The sequence below is a fragment of the Lissotriton vulgaris genome, chromosome 5, assembly GCF_964263255.1.
Source record: "Lissotriton vulgaris chromosome 5, aLisVul1.2, whole genome shotgun sequence".
Taxonomy (NCBI): domain Eukaryota; kingdom Metazoa; phylum Chordata; class Amphibia; order Caudata; family Salamandridae; genus Lissotriton; species Lissotriton vulgaris.
Window position 1 is genome coordinate 1,269,064,607 of NC_141693.1, and position 13,409 is coordinate 1,269,078,015.

Here is a 13,409-nt window from a genome sequence, read left to right on the forward strand (position 1 = left end):
TGACCCACCCTTCTTTTGTGAGTTCAGTGCTCTAACAGTCTGACCCACTCTGGTTTTGGCGGATCAGCTTGAGGTTGTGACCGGAGGTCTAGTGGGGAACCATATGCTACGGGAAACACCCGTAGCATATGGTTACAAAATGGATGGAGGGAGGGGGGCCACTCCTTTTATACACCCCCCCTCATCCCATTTACTGTTAAAAAGATTTAAATTTAAGATTTATAAAAATACACGCTTTCATTACAAGCCATTTAGAAAATGAATACACACCCCCGAAAAAAGATATAAAAATAGAAGATTTTGTGTTGGGGGAACTGGTGGGGGGGTCAGGGGTAGGGGCGGGTTCAGGCGGCAAATAACAATAAACGCGTTGTTTTGGACTGCGACGTGATGTTCTGCGGAGTGATGTTCGGACAAATAGGAAGCAATGCAATTGCGTTGCAAAGGGCTGCGATGTGTTGGCTGACGATATAATGGTCGGGCCGATGTCTTAGACACGATGTTAATGCACGCGATAAGTGTGCCCGCGATGTAACGTCATACATCCCCTCCCCGGGGCTCTTTTATTTACTAAAACCTGTGTGGGGGGTTCAAGCCCCCCAACATGACCGGGGACTACCACCTCCCCGGGGCACTAAATATGTAAATCCGAGCACCGGGGACCACCACTTCTCCGGGGCTTTGTAATAGTAGGGAGGGGGGCACGCGGCCCCCTCCTGGAGCCCTTCATGGACCGCCACCCCCCAGGGTCACCTCCTGCAGTGTCTCGGGGTGCCCACCCCATAGCCAACTGCTGTTTGCTATGGAAGGGCAGGAGCCATGAGGCTCCGGCCCTGTCATAGCAAACACTGGTTTGGGTTTTGGAAACGAGAGCAGGTCTACTGCTCTTGCTTCCAAAATCCAAACCAGATTGCTTTTCCACAAGGGGAGCTGCATGTAAGCTGCTCCCCTTGTGGAAAATCAATGCTGGCTCCCACAGGAGGCGGGGTTGTGGCGGGACCGTGGGGGAATTGGGGCTCTCCCCATGGTCCGCAATGCAGAGGCCAGGCCCCGGGGGATGGGGTCCCCTTGGCCAAAAGTGGCCTGGGAGGTGGCCATGCGGCTCCCCTTCCCATTATTAAATTTTTAAAAAGGACAGGACGCCCAAAGGGGATGGGGTCCCTGGGGCCATAATGGACCTTAGGAGGGGGGCCACGCGGCTCCCCTCCAAATAAAAAAAATGAGATTCTGGCCAGGCCCCGGGGGAAGGGGTCTCCAGGGCCATAATTGGCCTCGGGAGGAGTGCCATGTGGCCCACTCTCTTAAAAAAAAATAGAATTAAAAAAGGAGGGTGGCCAGGCCCTGGGGTATGGGGTCCTCGGGCGATAATTGGCCTCTGCAGGGGGGCCACACAGCCGCCCTCCAATTTAAAAAAAATGGGGTTCAGGCCCTCGGGGATAGGGTCCCCAGGACCCCGAAAAATAGGAAAAGAAGGGAGGGTCACACAGCCCCCCTTCTGAAAAAACAAAACAAAAAAAAGTCGTCATCGCATCAGAGGCACTCTGCAAACACGCCCCTTGGCGTGTTGTAAGTTGGAGAATTAATTCCCCTTGGATACTGAGGGTCCCTGGGGGCCAAATAGCCCACCAAGTACCTCCAGTATGTGCCAGGGAGCTGCGTTGCAGAGAGGTGGTCCAAGGCCATGCCCCCTTTTTACACCACTCTGCAACGCAGCTCTGTGGCACTTATTGGAGGTACCTGATGGGCAAGTTGGCCCCCAAGGGGACTTAATCCCCCAACTTAGAACGCGCCAGGGGGTTGTTTGTTCAGTGCTGCAGGGAGGGGGGGCCTGATATGTCAAGTGTGCAAATACAGCCCCTGGCAGATTGTAAATTGGGGGATTAAGTCCCCTTGATTCCTGAGGGTCCCTGGGCCCAACTAGCCCACCAGGTACCTCCAGTTAGTGACATGGAGCTGCGTTGGAGAGAGGTGGTCTTAGGCAATGCCCCTTTTTACACCTCTCTGCAACGCAGCTCAGTGGAGCATAATGGAGGTACCTGGTGGACTAGTTGGACCCCAGGGACCCTCAGGATTCAAGGGGACTTAATCTCCCAACTTAGAACGAGCCAAGGGGCGCGTTTGCAGCGTGCTGCAGGGAAGGGGAGGGGCTGATATAACAAGTTAGCAATCCTGCTGTGTGGGACTTACTGGAGGTAATAAAAGGGGTAGTTGGCCACCAAGGTTGACTTTGGGGGCTAACTATCCCTCCTGCTACTTCTGCTAAATCCCACACAGTGGGATTGCTAAAATGCGTATTAAGGCCACTCTCACCACCACTCTGTAAATGTGAATGCTATATTATAGGTAGAGATTAGCATTTAAAAAACCTTTGAAATTCACTGAAAAAACCATAGGTTTAAGGGACGTCTAACTTAGAAATTAGCATTTAAAAAACCATTGCAATTCACTGAAAAAAACATATGTTTCAAGCACGTTATAGTTAGAAATTAGCATTTAAAAAACCTTAGAAATTCACAGAAAAAACCATAGGTTTCAGGGGCATAATAGTTGGGCATTTCACTCGTACAAAACCAGAGAAATTCCGCTGTTATAGTTAGTTCAGCTAACTATAACTCGGGCACCCGCAATGCACTTCTGATGTCGTCGCATATTACATCATTCATGACATTGTCAGTGACATCACTGAGGACATCTCAAACATCTTTGGGAACAAATCGACTGAATCATTGTATCTTTTTTCCCCTCAGCAAATCAATGCTTTCCCTTGGCGGTATGGGCGGCTTTGCTCCAATTTTCGTGTTGATTCTGTGCTCTGTGACTGCACACTCGTCTCACAGGAATGATGAGAAAGATAAGGACGGTAAGTTATTAGCTGATTAATAGTAATGCGTTTTCCTCGCTCACTAAGGTTAGCTCTGCGAAATTTTAGCTAGATTATGTGTGCAGAATCCCAGGGCATCTTCCGGGCCCCATAGCTAACTTCAATAATATGTCAACTGGATCAATGCAATCAGAAACCACTGAAAGGTTTCCTAAAGTTATCCTTGAATATAGAATTGGCCGCACAGCGGTGCTTTAGCATCTTCAATTTTTTTTAGGTGCTGATATTAGCAAAAAGGCGCAAAAGGTTCTTGTTAATGCTCCACACGCTCCAGCAGACATCATAGTAAATATGGGTAAATCATGAAGTGAGCAAAGTATTGAGATTAAAACAAGTAACCAGTGAAATGCTTTTGACAAAAAGAAAGAATCAATTCTAATCTAAAATGGTAGGTAAAATCATAGGAGTACTCCTAGCACAAGTGAGGCGAGAAGAGGCATTTGAGGGAAAGAAGAAGAAGCTGGCCAGAAGGTGTGTGGTTTACAGATGGACAGAGTTGCACGACATTTACCAAAGGTGCAAGTGCACCATCCTGCACGCTATTGATACACTACTCGTGTTGATTCTGTGCGCTGTGAATGCTGCACACACAACAAGCTTTGTATGGGGAAAGCTTAGCTCTTCCTACGATGTGCACAGACACTTTGGATATTTCATAAGGGTTCTCTAGCAATAATTTCCAGCACGCATCAATGCTGTTCGTTCACCACGTTGGTATGTCATCCTGTTAAAAGGGAAGCATGCCACTTGGGCCCTGGGCCACATCGACCATCAGTACAGTAACAATAAAGCAAGGTGTATCCACTCCATCCACCCATCCAACGTGACGGCACATCACACATAGATGTGAATGCACAACTATTAAGATGTCTCTAGACATATTTGAGTAACTCCTACTGTCTTGAGTTATCCTCTGCATTTTGGGATGTGTGGCCCTTCGCTTAGGATAAGAAAAATAAAGCCTAGTTCGACATCCAGAGGGTCAAAACATGCACAGCACAAACAATTCTCACCAAACAGACGACACCTTGAGATTTTGCAGCATGCATCCTTGTGCTAATCCACAATATATTTCTATGACACTGTGTTGATTAGAGGTAACTTTTGCAAGAAACAGAGATATTACGCTCTTGATTTGTGTTGACATCAAATCAGTAGTAGTTTCAATTGGACCAGGGTGCAGTGTAACCCATGATTACTTCCATTTCTGTACCAGCATTTTTTATCGCCTCTTAACAATAGTATGGCACTGTTGCCCTTTCTTCATGTGGGCCTCCTTCTCGTACAGTTAAGATTCCATCGACTTTGTATTGTTGTTTCATAGTATTTTGCTATGTATGTGTATGAGAGATTTGGAGACAAGTTCACCTTAAGGATAGTCTCAAACTGTTTCCTGGAGATGGTCACAGTAGTTACGGGGACAGTGGGCTTCCATTTCACGTGCCTCCTCTTGATGCTCCATAAACCACTGCATTGAAACTCAGGTACAAACACCACACTAGGGAAATCTCCTGTTGGTATGGAGTCATACATAATTGTGGACAATCATTTCTCAACAGGAAAACAATAGTTTTAAAACTCCAAAGATGTATTTCCAATTCTAATGTTCTTATTAATTTGTCCTGATTAATAATACGTTTCCAAAGAATCTTACTTTACTAAACAATGAGCGCTTTGTGGTCTTTAGGTACCCCCAAAAAATGCCATGGCGTGTCCTCCAAATTATTTCAATTAAGAGAGGAATTGGGCAAATTCACAATTTATCACCCTTTACGGCATAATTAAGAACCCGTTCAATAGGGTTTTAAAATTCTTGTTAGGTTTTGGAAATCGCAAATGTCATGGCTTTCGTTGTCATTATAAAATTAAAATTAAATAACCAATCAGATTTGGGAAATATTTCTATTCCAATAGTGAAAGTGAATTGCCCTTGTTTATTTTGCGACTAAAAGGGGCCCTGCAACTGGACCTCTGCTGCTCCACCGTTTACTGCAAACAGTGCATCTTAACTAGCCCCCACCAGGTCGCCCCCGGAATAGCCAAATAATTGTTTCCCATCTTCTCTTGTATTTTCTTCTAGCGGATTGTAGCATCAAACCATTATTGACCAAGTTCACAACTAACTTCGAACCCATTTGGGATGACGAGGGAAGCGACGCTGGTGGAGACCTCTCGATCTGGAGACCAACATCTATGAACGCAGGTAGGTTGAAAGCTGGTGGTACCCTGACTCATAGGCAACTAATGTTTTAAGACATACAACAATATAATATAAGGACAATTGGCTACAGCTTATTGCAAAAATACTTATTTTATTATTGGTTTTAAACATTTAAGAACATCAATGACACAAATGCAATTAAAAACGACAAATGGACAAAATTAGAATCATATATCATACAATGTCAATAGAAATCATACAGCAAAAGTTGATAACGTTTCAATTTGTTGCCCAAATATTCCCTTTGTTGATTGAATGTTACAGGCGCTGATTAGATGAAGCCTATCGGTATAATCATCAAGCCTACGTTCGAGTCGCTTTCCCTGACGTCCCGCCGCCGGACATATGGAGCTCTGCCGAATATCTTCTGGCAGGGAGATCTTTTAAAACAATCGACAAACGGAGCTCTGCCGAATATTTTCGGGCAGGGAGATCTTTTAAAACAATCGCCTCATATTTACTACCCATGATCCTTGGAGAACGTTCCTTAATCCTGCAGTAACAATATATGTCCTAAGGTAATCTGATATATGGACTTTCGAATATAAAAAAGAAGACTCAATTGACCAAGTCTATAGAACCAGCTTGCTATAAGTCTCCGGTTGGCGGGAATTATACCGATAGGCTTCATCTAATCAGCGCCTGTAACATTCAATCAACAAAGGGAATATTTGGGCAACAAATTGAAACGTTATCAACTTTTGCTGTACTGTCACTATTGTTCAGTTTGTGTGGCTACTCCAGAAGAAGGCGCTGGTTCGCCAAAACGCGCGTAGAGACCCATTCTGCCACTTAGATTTTTTATCTTTTTAACCTTTGTTCATATAAAATGTTCTGAATGTATGATTTCTATTGACATTGTATGATATATGATTCTAATTTTGCCCATTTGTCGTTTTTAATTGCATTTGTGTCATTGATTTTCCTAAATGTTTAAAACCAATAATAAAATAAGTATTTTTGCAATAAGCTGTAGCCAATTGTCCTTATATTATATTGTTGTATGTCTTAAAACATTAGTTGCCTAGGTTGTTTTTGTCGAAAGCTTTGTTTTCCCTGACCTAGGAACCATCGTATCCACACTTTCAGGGGGTCCTTGTTAAATACACGTCACGGTACCCTGACTCATGGCACTCGAATCAGACCTGTGAACATTAGACGCTTACACTAGGTACATTATACTTATCTGTTTAGTTTATGTTCACCCATGCAAAACCGTCTCTTCAATAGTGAGGTGCAGACAGGGCAGGCACTAAATCGGATTGATAGGGACCGCGCCCTTGGTAGAAAGAACATTTGGTGTTTGTTGTTGGGGTGGGGCCGTAGTGGTTTGACAGCAGGAGTTGTGAGGAAGATGGGAGGAGGGAAGGGGGTTGATGGGGAGCTAACAATTATTCGGAAGTGCACTAAGAGGTGATTGCAAAGTCTTTAACGGGACCCAGTTGAGACCAAGTGGGATGGAAGAGCTGCTGTTTGCATCAACCAATCAGCATCTGTAGAGCATGCTAATCACCCCAAAGGGTATCCATGCCTAGACATTAAATCAGGCTGTTCACTTCTGCCCCCTCTCAGCAAAATAGACACCTCGGGCCTAGGCCCAGCTCGCCCAAGCCCAAGGCCGCTAATGGGGTCAGAAATATGCTTTGTTTTTTTAGAAGCATTTTAAGACCTCAAAAGGATCAGCTCCATTGCTTAAAAGCGGGTAAAGTAGCTCAATGGCTATTGTTTCTGCTGCAGATAGCTGTTTGCAGCTTGGAGGACATATGGAGTGTATTACTCAAAAATACCAGTTTTCATTCAATAGAAGCCTTTTAGTGTGCCTCTTACCACCAGCCATGGTAACACGCTTTAATTCTTTAGCAATAGTAGTTGATGTTGCAGTTTGACTTAGAAAGCTCTAATGAATGAAGGCTTAGTTTAGTTTTCACAAACATCCAAACCCCATTTTTAGGTCTCGCCTGCCAATGCGCTTGCGCATTGCTGGCGAGATTATAGTAAGGGCAAAAGAACAGTCTACCAAAACGGCAGATTAGACACAGTTAATGTGAGACAGGTGCGTGCACGAGGCCAGCCACGTCACACACCATGTGCCTCGCACCAGACTTCAAAGGCTGGCGCTCCCCCGCCCCCGCGTGCACATCGCACACCACCCCTCTCCTACTTCCCCTCCCACCTCCCACAGCCGCTCTTCCCATTCACGCGCTCTGCAAGTCACCATTTGCCAGCATGCGGCCGCTAGTGCTTTCGTCCCTATCACTCCCCCTCTCCTATTTCCCCTCACAGCTCCCAAACAGCATCTAGCCGTGAAGACTTGTGGTGGCGTTGTAAACTCAAGTGCCAAGGCTGAGTGTGGTAGTTACTTCCTAACACGTTTTGGTTTCCAGGAATGGAAACAAGCTGTAAAACAAACAAACACAGCATTCCCCACAAGCTTCTGAACACAAGAGGAAAACCAAAAAGACAAGGGTTATAGCAGTCCCAAGGGAAACCCGTCTTTTCCCAGTTATGTGTCACCATCAGCTTTCGCCTCGCAACCCAGGGAGCCCTATTAAACTGGGACGTACAGGGACAGTAAGAAATCTCTCCTTATGGCTCATAAACCAGAGCAGCTTCTCTTCACCAACTGTTGGCTTAACACCCACGCCTAACGTGTGACTAACAGACCGCACGCGATTACAGGGTTCTCATGCACCTCACACAGAGAGTTGGTCACGCGCTTCCTTCGTTTAAGTATTCCAACTGTTTGTAGAGGCCTCGCGCACAAATGAGTCCTATTATCCTGTCTTTCCTGGAAATAATAGCCAACTAACCTCTTGCCAGAATTCAAGGTAATTATGTAAAGTTTATTTTGGCCAGTAGGAAATGGTTTTAGGTGTAGCATTTGGATGTTGGGGTTTATTTATGCCAGTTATTTAACAACCCGGGAAATGTACATGACGTAAAATCTTGCAGGATAGGAGTACATTATCTATCATATGCACCTTCTGTGCAGGGCTTTCATTAAAAAAAAAGACAAAATAAAGCAAGTACACGCATTACTCTTACTTAAAAGGGTCTGAGAACAAAGTGACTAATGTGGTAACAGATGCGAGGAGGTGGTTGCTTAGATGTGGTTATTGCATCAGTGTATGCTATGTATCCTTTGGGCCTCATTTTAATTTTTGACCAAAGCCAGGTGGCAATTACGCACCCAGTAAATAGCAGTGCCGGTCATGGTATTATCGGGTATGCAACACATTCCAAGGTTTGAACCTCGAGATGGTGGACAGAACACAACCGCAGGTGTACAAACTTGGAGTAAACACTATTTATCACATGATTTGCTTAAGGCAAATGCTATGAGGTTAAAACCCCACTGGGTATGATCATAGTTTTACACGCAGTTTAATTTAGCTTACCTACTTATAATGTGCAAAACAAATACCACAAAGTGCAGCTTTTAGGCTCAGGACATGGAGACAACTTAAAAGGAGCAAACAAGATAAAATAAAATCAAATCAGTAAGCATAATTCCGATTTTGGGGCTTTTCTGATGGATTGTAGTTTGATCTAAGGGAAACAAAGGAACATCTACTGATAACAAAAATACCAACTAAATTTAAAGGCTTGTCAGTGTGACTGAAATGGAGTGGAATTTACTTAATATTGGTTCAGTAGATCTTCAAAAACCTATTTACTTCAGGAGTGTCCACCAGAGTTCTGTTTAGGTTGAGCCTGGGCAGCGCATGCGCAGCACTGCGATGCATGATGTATTAGAGACTGGCACTTTTATTTTCCTTGCACCTTGCTCTTTATAATGAGCTATTTATTTATTTTTTACAAGCGCAGCACGCTTTAACTTTAGCGCCCGCGTCCCTTCTGTATTTTTTTTTCTTAGGCAGTGTGGCAGCTAGCTCCTCATTTCCTTCACAGGCCTTTATTTTCCTTCCAACTTTCTCCTTTTACTGTATGTATTTATGTTTTACAAGCACAGCACACTATAACTTTAGCGGCCCCACCCCTTCTGTTCCTTTTTGTAGCCAGAGTTGCAGCTTGCTCCTCATTGCTGTCCCACCCCCAGGCATGCGCTACACTTTCATCATTGCAAATGATTGTTTGTATTTGGCTAAAAGGTAGTATTTTGTACCATTGACTGGCAGTTTGTTCCAATTATCACCTTACAGTTTTTTCATTTTATGTACCCATTGCTTCTCCTGTTTCTAACATTCCTCATCCTTTCACCCTGTCTATTCCTATCTCTCTTCCTCTTGATCCGCGCGGTCCTTTTATCCTCTTTCTTTCTCTCTGTCATAAGCTGCACCTTTCCTTTTCCAAAGCCCTGTTTTCGCCTCCCACTGGTATCTACCTCCACCAATCATTTCCTTCTTATATTTTGTATGCAAAACAAAAACACTTTCTCTACAAATAGCATGTTTATCCAGTCTCGCCTCTGGCTGTCTTTACATGCTTACACCCCCTCACAACAGACCACTCACACTGCCCCCCCTTTCACACAGACCACACACACTGGCTCCCTTGCACACAGACCACACCACACACTGCTGCATGCCACACACTGCTGCACACCTCACACAGCTGCACACCACACACTGCAGCACGCCACACACTGCTACACGCCACACACCGCTACACGCCTCACATTGCTGCACGCCACACACGCTGCATGCCACACACTGCTGTATGCCTCAAACTGCTGCACACCATGCACACCACACACTGCTGCACGCCTCACATTGCTGCACGCCTCACACTGCTGCACTCCTCACACTGCTTCACTCCTCACACTGCTGCACGCCACACACTGCTGCACGCCACACACTGGTGTATGCCTCACACTGATGCATGCCTCACACTGCTGCACGCCTCACACTGCTGCATGCCTCATACTGCTGCATTACTCACACTGCTGCATGCTGCACACTGCTGCACTGCTGCATGCTGCACACTGCTGCCCTCCACACTGCTGCACGCCACACTCTGCTGCACGCTGCACACTGCTGCATGCCTTACACTGCTGCATGCCTCACACTGCTGCACGCGGCACACTGCTGCATTACTCACACTGCTGCATGCTGCACACTGCTGCATGCCTCACACTGCTGCACGCCTCACACTGCTGCCCGCCTCACACTGCTGCATGTCTCACACTGCTGCACGCCTCACACTGCAGCACGCATCACACTGCTGCATTACTCACACTGCTGCACGCCTCACACTGCTGCACGCCTCACACTGCTGCATGCCTCACACTGCTGCATGCTGCACACTGCTGCATTACTCACACTGCTGTATGCTGCACACTACCGCAAGACTCACACTGCCACATGCCTCACACTGCTGCATGCATCACATTGCTGCACGCTGCACACTGCTGCATTACTCACACTACTGCACGCCACACACTGCTGCACGCCACACACTGCTGCACACCTCACACTGCTGCACATCTCACACTGCTGCACGCCTCACACTGCAGCACGCATCACACTGATGCATTACTCACACTGCTGCACGCCTCACACTGCTGCACGCCTCACACTGCTGCATGCTGCACACTGCTGCATTACTCACACTGCTGTATGCTGCACACTACCGCAAGACTCACACTGCCACATGCCTCACACTGCTGCATGCTTCACATTGCTGCACGCTGCACACTGCTGCATTACTCACACTACTGCACGCCACACACTGCTGCATGCCACACACTGCTGCACACCTCACACTGCTGCACGCCTCACACTGCTGCACACGGCACACTGCTGCATTACTCACACTGCTGCATGCTGCACACAGCTGCCTCACACTGCTGCACGCCTCACACTGCTGCACGCCTCACACTGCTGCACGCCTCACACTGCTGTATGCCTCACACTGCGGCCACCATCACACTGCAGCATTACTCACAGTGCTGCACGCCTCACACTGCTGCACGCCTCACACTGGTGCACGCCTCACACTGCTGCATGCCTCACACTACCGCATGCTGCACACTGCTGCATTACTCACACTGCTGCATGCTGCACACTACCGCAAAACTCACACTGCTGCTCGCCTCACACTGCTGCACGCATCAGATTGTGCACGCTGCACACTGCTGCATTACTCACACTGCTGCACGCCACACACTGCTGCACGCCACACACTGCTGCATGCCACACACTGCTGCACTCCTCACACTGCTGCACACCTCACACTGCTGCACGCCTCACAACACCACCACATCACTCAGGGACACCATCATATCACTCTAGGACACCACCACATCACTATAGGACACCACCACATCACTCTGGGACACCACCACATCACTCTGGGACACCACCACATCACTCAGGGGCATCACTCAGGGTCACCACCACATCACTCAGGAACACCACAACATCTCTCAGGAACACCCCCACATCACTCAGGGACACCACCACATCACTCTGGGACACCACCACATCACTCTGGGACACCACCACATCACTCTGGGACACTACCACATCACTCAGCCCAACCAAATCAGTCAGCCCAACCAAATCATCACTCAGCACCACAACAGCATCACTCAGCACCACAAAAGCACTGTCCTTGCTTGCTACCAACAAGCATTGCCATAGCCAATAGGACTCGCATTAGGAAATTGTAAGCTATTGGCTTTGTGAATAACAATGCTATTAATTTATATATTTTCAAAGCCAACACATATTAAAAAAAATGTCATTTACAATACCAATAGCTCACACTTTCCTAATGCGAGACCCATTGCATTGCAAATGCTTGTTTTTGTAGTTGCATAACCCAGATGCTCATTCATAAATGTATTTAAGAATTGTTTGACATTTTGCAGAAATACAACTTTGCTTGTACGACATTTCACGAGGAAACTGAGGTTTCTATTTGTCAGTCAACCCCACACACTTTAAACTCACTCAACGGTCAAGCTGGGAAAACTAAGTAATTGCTCATTTGTTTACATGCACCACACAAGGCCACATTAATATTGCCCTTTGACTTTGCTGAGAGTGAAGGTTTAAAAGTAGGTACTTTAATATTTCAAATTACAATCCAGGAAGATATTGCGAGTAGTTCTAAACCCTTTGTGTGTAATTTCATTATAATATATTTTACACTATGCTATTTTCATGAATCTGTTTTGGATAACCGTATATTCACTAAGGTATTTTTGGTAACGCCGTTTCTGCTGGGATTTGTATAGCGCACTGCTGCAATTTTTTTGTATCTTAACTCTGTTACTGTTCTGAGGTTTGCAACCCAGAGCTGCAATGTTGTGGGCGTGGGAGGGGAGGAGGAAACAGGCGCCGGAGCAGTAACAGGCGGGAGACCAGAATACTTCTTCAAACTAGGTTTTATTTTCCAAGTACGCCGGGTTCGAAAAGTGAGTCTCTCTCAGGCAAACTCCAGCTGGTCCGTGGTGGCGGAGTCTCTTGGCCGAGGTAGCCCTGGATAGATGTCTTCTCCGCTTTTCCGGTACGCTGTCTCTAGACCCCAAGGAAAAAAAGGAGACCAACAGAGGGAAGCTGTTAGATTGTTGCCTGAAACCGGCTTGCCCGACTTAGGACCGAGTGGTTGTGAGGGAGCACCCGTGGTTTGTACAGTACTAACGTGCACGTGCTCAGGAAGGAGGAGGAGAGTCGTGAGGAGCGTGGGATAGGAAAGGAGGGTTGGAGGGCATAGGAAAGAACACGGGAAAGGCTCACACAGGGGAATCTACAATAGTTACAAAGGGGCGCTCTTTCTCCCCACCCAGGTTGCCCAACGCCGCCGTACCTGAGAAAGCCACACTCCTCCCTCGGGAGTGTGGCACGGCGATTCACGGGGTCGTTGGCCTCCTGGCTCCCCTCCGCTCTCAAGTCTCTTGTCCTCTTAGTTTTCTCCTCGCTTCTCCGTCTGTCCCTTTCCTACGCTTTTTCCGACCTCCAGGGTGATTCACACGCCGCATACAGGATTTCCTGCCCTTTCACCAGTCCGGAGCCTCCGACGACAGCCGGGGGTGGAGTCTCGTCTAGGTCATCGTACGCCCAGTTAAAGGGGCCTTGGTCGCTTTCACCGTCCTGTTCCGAACGGCTTTCCCATTCTGTCCTCGAAGAGTCAGTCTGCGGGGAAGGAGGGGAGTCGGGGTCAGGGGTGCACCAGTCCTCAAGGCCTCCCACCACGACCCTGTTACAAATGTGTAAAATGAATGCATATATTGAGTGTGCCCAATATGCAGGGCCACTGGAATTCTGCAATTCTGCAGCTGCTGTGATTTTCGCATAATTGTGGATTTACCATGTTTGCCACGTAATTTGTCATCTGCTT

At 46.8% G+C, this 13,409-nt stretch overlaps 1 protein-coding gene across 1 annotated transcript in view; it reads left to right on the forward strand.

The window, feature by feature from the left end:
* Positions 1 to 13,409, forward strand: part of LOC147712439 (uncharacterized) — a 172,997-nt gene that overhangs the window by 20,462 nt on the left and 139,126 nt on the right. Inside the window, exons 2-3 of the mRNA XM_086923112.1 lie at positions 2,748 to 2,860; positions 4,962 to 5,084. Coding sequence (XP_086779238.1) covers positions 2,748 to 2,860; positions 4,962 to 5,084 — 236 coding nt within the window. The remainder of the gene's footprint in view (positions 1 to 2,747; positions 2,861 to 4,961; positions 5,085 to 13,409) is intronic.